The sequence below is a fragment of the Aplysia californica genome, unplaced genomic scaffold (assembly GCF_000002075.1).
Source record: "Aplysia californica isolate F4 #8 unplaced genomic scaffold, AplCal3.0 scaffold00008, whole genome shotgun sequence".
Taxonomy (NCBI): domain Eukaryota; kingdom Metazoa; phylum Mollusca; class Gastropoda; order Aplysiida; family Aplysiidae; genus Aplysia; species Aplysia californica.
Window position 1 is genome coordinate 147,558 of NW_004797278.1, and position 6,769 is coordinate 154,326.

Sequence of the window (6,769 nt, forward strand, 5' to 3'; positions counted from 1 at the left end):
CCCACGACCCTGCTTCTCTGTCTCGCTATAGCTCTTTCCTTATCCCCCTTCTTACTCATTCATTCACATCTTTCTTCTTTCTGTTTCAAATTATCTCGCTACTTTTTAGTCTCAAACAAACGTAAAAGTCACGTTAAACCATAGCTTTCCATGCATAAAAGAAGTGATTGCGATTGAGAGATGGTGTGAGGGAGCGAGATCAGAAGAAACCTATGTCATAAGTGTGTAATGAATTTCATTTTATCTTTCTTTGTCAGATTTATCCTGTTCAACCCGTCTCAAGCACGATGATAGGCCTTATGAGGTAATTGAGTTGTATTTGTAGTTAAACTATTGATGTGATGCCGTACGGCTTTTCGGGATGAGTCACAGAAAATCAAGCTTTAGAAAAACCCCCGGAAACCGAATGCGGTTATTTATAGCACATGGAAGGTTTCCCCCCTCGTTTCTGTTTGTGATGACGTAGACAAAAACATCTTGTTGACGCCCAATGGCCTTCACCGAATTTCACCAATGATGTCAATATCTATTTTTAGGTTTGTTTTTTTCAAGTAAACCTGAGTGATCAGCTATTTTTTTCTCTTTTGATTGTTTCAAAAACGTTTATTGTGAAAATTAAAACTATGTAAATGTTGAAGAAGGACTGTAAAACCGTAGAGTATGATTGGAAAATTTCATTCACCTCTGTTCTTTCGTAAGTTTATTAAATATTCATAGCCAGGGGGCTGTCCCTTTTCCTTCCAACCAATGAAAGTTCTTCTATTTATATCTCAATTTTCCTATTGGCTGTCTTTCTGCTGACGTTCCTATATTTTCACCTTTAGACAGTCACGGGGCAGATCAAAACAAACCAACGTTGTGAGCGCGACGTGTTATTATTCAGTGAAGTCTTCTTGCGAGTGAAATCTTGTATTGAAGTTTTCATATTTCTATTCAATTAAAAGATTCTGGGTAAGTAGTGACCTTTGTATTAGTAGCTTTAGGTAAACGATACGTGGTAGTGAAATGTAGTAGATCTACTTGGCAATAGTCACTGAGAATAGTTTTAATATTGAATGAGAAGGCCATGATGACTGAATGCTCAAGGCTTATATATGATATGTCGAAACTTTTATGCAATCTTTCATACAATGTGACCGAACACAACGCCAGCGAGAGTTATTTTTCTGTTAGAATCCGGAAACTGAAATGTTGTAATTACAGTTTTCATAGTGTATCATAAGTAATACGCTGTTTAACAGTACGTTAGGAGAGTTATTTTCACCAAAACAAATCTGACGATCCAGAATATTCCTGTTCCTGTTGTGTTCGCCAAGTGTGACCTTGGTGACCTCGTTTGCGACGAGGAAAGGTTTCCCCGTGGCCCCTGGCAAAATGGCGCGAGGCGATGAATCAGTGTCGAGCGCAGGCCAAGAAACGAGAGGTCTCCACTCCTTTTCCCAACTGGAATTCCCCACAGGTCCTCGTGCAGACTTTCGTCTCTCGACTCTCGATATGATGGTTTTCTTTTGGACTTGAACATTATTTTTCTCTCTGGAATGTCACTGACTTTGTTGTGTTGAGCTCTTCATGAGTTTGGGAAGTGATTCCACTGCTAGAATCTAGGCTGTTCTCGATCTACATAATAGAATACAAATAGATCAATGGATGATTGAAGATTCTTCATCATATATCATAATGTATAGTATAGACAGTTTAGAAGATCTACGAAGATTGGTTTAGTTTCTATCGGGAAATCACCATTCATAATGACTTTGTGAACTTTGTCAATTCAAGCTATGGTCTTTTACTCTTGTGTTGTGTTGCCAGCCAACAGCTTTGGACTTTGGATTCTTCATAGGCTTTCACTTTCACCGCTTCCCCTTTTATAACGATGAAGTCATGAAGAAACGTGTAGCATTTCATTTCAATTTATAGCAGCCTGAAAATAGTAAAGACAATAAGTTGGAATGAACACTTTTCAAAATCAATTTTTTAAATTTAAATCATTCTGTGAAATAATTTGGTGACGGCTTGAGTGCGAAATTTTAGATATTTAGACCTTAAAAGGTTTTGACTTTGAAGACTTTTCATGCGTAGTGTGATGGATGGGAAAGACAAAGTGACCAGTAGGCCTACTAGATGTAGTAATCACATATTTGAATTACCACTCCCAGTTCAGGAGTTGGTAGAAAAGTCTACAATCAAAAAAGGAAATAAGCGCCACCAAAAATGGTAGGATTTTTATTGTTATTAGAATAAAATTACCAGTTATTTTTATTCATTTTATCACATAAATAAACATGTTTTCATTGGTAAGATGGGTTATATTATGCATTTTTTCTTGACTGAGTTTTAGATGATGAACATTTTGAAACAACAAATAATAAAGCTACTCTGTTACTATTTAATTTTAAAGTCTGTATTAATGTTGTCTTTTGATCAGTGGGTAACAGTGCCATGAACTTTAATTAGAGAGCCCATACAATACTGTGCTGTCAAATGAATTCTAATCTTAAACTGCTTCAAATGAAAGCAGTTGAATGCTTTGCAAAGAGGCAAAGTAAACTTTATATTTATTAGTCTACTTTTCTTTGCATTTCAGTCCCCCAAGTATTGTCAACAGTTGTCCATCTCGTCTTCAAAATCTCCATTCAGCTGTGCAGGCTCCCCTGCCAACTATAAACTCTTCCAGGTTCAACTGCCCATCAGTATCAAGTGTTCCGTTCTCAGTACCTTCTAAGGTATGTATGACGTATATAATCTAAGGCATTTTAATTTGTTGTCTGTGTTTTTTTTAGAGAAATGACTTTAAAAATATTAAATCAAATTAGATCTACTATTATTTGAAAAATATTTTTTCAAGTAAACCTAAGTGGTCAGCTATTTTTTTCCATTTAATTGTATCAAAAAGGTTTGTTGTAGAAATTAAAACTTTACAAATGTTGGGCAGGTGTAGACTGAAAATTTACTTCAATTATAAGAGTTAGATGTTAGGGGAGATGTATGTTAAGTCTGTTACAAAGTGAGACGAGATGCTGCCCTCAAAAGATGTATTTTTACCTGATGCTATGATTGTCAACAGTCAGTCATATTTTGAATGTTTTATTCTTCACAGAGACCTGTACCTCCATCTGGCGCCAAAATGGATATTGTGCCCAGCCCAGGACTCATGAACACTCCATTTACTACAAGCCCACACCCTTTAATATATGATCAGGAGAAACCAGACAGATGGGGTAGCTGCTATAACAGCACTAACCCCCTTTCAAATCCAAGTACAGATTCTTTTGTGTCTGATGAAACATATGGCTTGGATGACAAATTTGAGGACAGCAACTTGCAGACTTTGTTGACATCTGAGGTCATGAGTTCTCTCCAAACTTCTTCCGCAAACATTCCCAAAGAGTTTCAATGGGGAGAAAAACCAGACACAATCAACTCTGTGCAGACATCAACAGACAGTTTGGGCTCTACACCAACTCTTGCAGAACTTAATATGGAATCTGATCTGTCTATTGTGTCTGAAATATTGAATCTTGACCCTGATGAAAACTCTGCACTGGATTTTCTCTGCAGCAGTATCAGTTCAACCCTACCAAGCTCAGTGTCATCTGGCTCTTTGAATTCTACACAGCCGCCGACATGCTTTACGTCTTCGTCCCAAAATTCTCAGAAATCTTGTGACCCAAAAGTTATTTCAAGCACTTCCCAGTACGGACAAGCAAAAAGTGTGGAGGTTGCTGGAGACAATTACATCAGAAACTACACACCAGCGAGAAATAACTTCCCCCCACGAGCCTCTCAACCCCCTCTTGTTGGAGTTGTGACACCTGTCAAAAAAGAGGAAGATGAACTTGCTATGCACGATATGAAATCGTCTAGTAATTATGACAAGCTTCAGAACCAGTCACCATTTCTCCACAAACTGTTGAAACAGCAGACAAACTCTATCAAAACAGAATGTCAAAGCTCTGTTGTTTCTGAGAACAAGGATACCACGTGTCTGATGAAAAGCGAGTTGCCTGCTCAGATTGTCCCACCATCGACAGGTGCAGCGAAGAGAAATCTCAATGGTTCTATTAAAATCGAACCAACCTCCCCAGAGACAGCACCAGTATTCCATAGTGAGGAATCCATTGAGCAAAAATGGAAAGACATTGAGAATTTCATCCATAACCCAGAAGAGCCTGTTGTCAAGAAAAGAAAACGCTGTGGTGAGTTTTGAATTTTCTCCATTCTCATATTTTTTAAATTAGAAAGTCTGTTAAGTCTAAGGGTGTTTTGTGGAACTTTCCATTAACTCAATTGGTAGGGCATTTTACCCGTGGTTGGGTTGACTCGAATACTAAATGGGAAGATGTGTCTCTGAATCGTTTAGTTTATTTTGAGATGGACATCTATTCAAGCATTCTACATCTGAATGTAAGGGCATAGTGGTTAAACAACTTCTCTTTGTTTGATCTTGTTGTGATGTCAACTTTTTAGTCTACCTGAGTGAATGTTTTAGCAAAACATCTGTTTCTCTGGTATTTGTCGTTTGTACCTCAGGATATTTTGTCATTTGTTATGAGAGAACTAGGTCTGTCTGTCCTTTTTCTCAGTTTTTGGAGAATTAAGTTAAAAATTGTTCTTCTTTTTGCCACAGTTCTGTGAATTAAATAGAATTCACTAAGAGTAGACTATTTAAATACAAACCTTAGTTTGTTTTTAAGGGGGTTAACTATTTGGATACAAATTTTAGTTTGCTTTTGAGGGGGGGGGGGGGGGGGCTCACCCTGGGTGTTTATTACTATTTCCTATTTCCAACTTGTTTTTTCCTAGGGGAGGGGGGGGGGGGGGTCATAGTTTTCTCAACATTCCCTAGTTGTTGATTGTGGTGTTTCTGTTGGAATACTATAGTTGGCTTCTTTTTTCCATATATCCATTTCTTTTTCGGTGAGTTTCAACAAACCCAACACGGCGTCTGCTACAATGACTTTGCAAAATTGTCCATTTGGGAATGCTGACATGCTATTATTAAATCCACGTAACCGTCAGAGTTTCTATTTTTAAGGATGAGAAGTTGGGAAAGTGCCAAGTCTATTCTTATTTCCTGTTATTATATTCGTAGGTTTTCTTGATTCTCAAACTGAAGCTGAAATGTGCTTTTGTATAGACCCGATGGAGCTGTCACGACCCTTTTATTCTCTATGGGTGTGGAACGATCACGTGCCTCAACATCATGGTTGGGTGTTTCTGTTCGTGACCTGTTTCTAAAAATAGCTTAGTCATTCGCTTACTCTTCAGTGAACCAAAGATCCTTACTTTGAGTGAACGGCAACCCCTCCCTGGAACTAGAACCGGTTCAAAACATTGAAAGGGGGTCCCCTTTCATTCGAATGCGATACTAGTCGCATAAATATATGTTTTTGCAGTGGGTGCAGCTTATTGTTGCACTTGTTTTGTGGCTAATGGTTTTCAGAGTGTCTGGTCATTGATGTTTTGTGCGTGTGTGTGTGTGTGGGGGGGGGGGGGGGGGTTGACTCCCCAATGTCAATGACGAAGGAATAGCTTGTTATTTGTGTATAATGTCGTAGGCCTAATGTATGTAAGGGTGTGGGACTTTGGAGATATCGTTTTCTCATTTAGGCTTTACGGTAGGCCAATATTTTACGGCTATTTCGTCTGACATTGGATTCTGCTTCAGTGTTTTTTTGTAGTAAAACGAAGCGTTCTGTTCCTCGCGAGTCTGTGACTGTGAGCACAGTGGAAAGTCCATACTTTTTTCTACTTCTACTGTCTACATTGTGCGTACATGGTTTTGGCAGTGAGCCCACAGAATGAGCACAGATGTAATGGATATTTGATAGGGGAAATTGTCCTAATGATTATCAATTGCTACTCCCACGCGCTCTTGTGTTTCGAAACAACGCGTGATGGATGATGTTGTGAACTTCATACAGTTACACGAGCCTCGTTCTGCCATCGTAAACCCGCTCTGTGTATCGTGGGCGTTTATGTCTAGAATGTAATAACACTTAATAGCGTGTTGAATATTTAACTGCACTTGCTGTCATGCAATCGCTAATGAATAAATATTTTATTACCTTTGGCTTTCAGCCATCTATAGATCTACTCCTCTTCCCGCTGATTAGGACGTTTTGTGATTTACTTGGGAGTCGACCAGCTGATTAATATCAAGTTCGGGATGTATTATTGATTCTTTTTCTTGAGAAACTTTAGTTTGTCCGAGGTATGAATTGCTGGCCTATGCGCGTGGTTGTTTCTTTAGACCGATTGTGTCACTATGTTTCTCGATAAATTCTTTTGTTTGTCGTATAATAACTATTAGTAGATCTAGTGCAGTATTTTTATCTCGTCGATCAGTTGCTACCGATTTGGTCCTCTCCTATGTACACATTGTGTATTTTTGTTCCTTTTAAAAAAAAAAGTGTTTTCGTGGGTAGGGTTGAAAAAACAGGACAAAATGAGCCACATTATAAGGCTGCCCAAGTTCCCTGAAAGCAGAGATTGTTTTGGGTTTGTTTCCATGTATTGGTTTGGCTTATCCCGATCTCTTGTTATCTCTCCGCCCGCGTCGTGTGCCCAGACGGCCCATCCCATGCCATTGTCCCATGTCTCTCTGGTGCTTGTCTCCCGATAAACAGACCTGTCGTTGGCCGGGTCGTTGGGTGCAGTCTTGGACTTGAATAGCACTGCGGTACTCTAGCTGTTGCTGGGCGCCTCGCCTTTAAATTATTCAAATTTTCTTTTCTTTTTTCTCCCTCTCTGTCTCTCTCTCTCTCTT

At 38.9% G+C, this 6,769-nt stretch overlaps 1 protein-coding gene across 3 annotated transcripts in view; it reads left to right on the top strand.

Moving 5' to 3' along the window:
• The window catches only part of LOC101858375 (CREB3 regulatory factor), a 16,753-nt gene that overhangs the window by 1,414 nt on the left and 8,570 nt on the right, over positions 1-6,769 (top strand). The window contains exons 2-4 of one of the 3 annotated variants that reach the window (XM_005089644.2): positions 258-304; positions 2,585-2,723; positions 3,098-4,196. In XM_005089644.2, coding sequence (XP_005089701.1) covers positions 288-304; positions 2,585-2,723; positions 3,098-4,196 — 1,255 coding nt within the window. In that variant the 5' untranslated portion in view covers positions 258-287. Of the gene's footprint in view, positions 1-257; positions 305-718; positions 952-974; positions 2,215-2,584; positions 2,724-3,097; positions 4,197-6,769 lie in introns of those variants that run through there. The other 2 variants (XM_005089645.3, XM_005089643.3) reach the window with 2 other exon arrangements.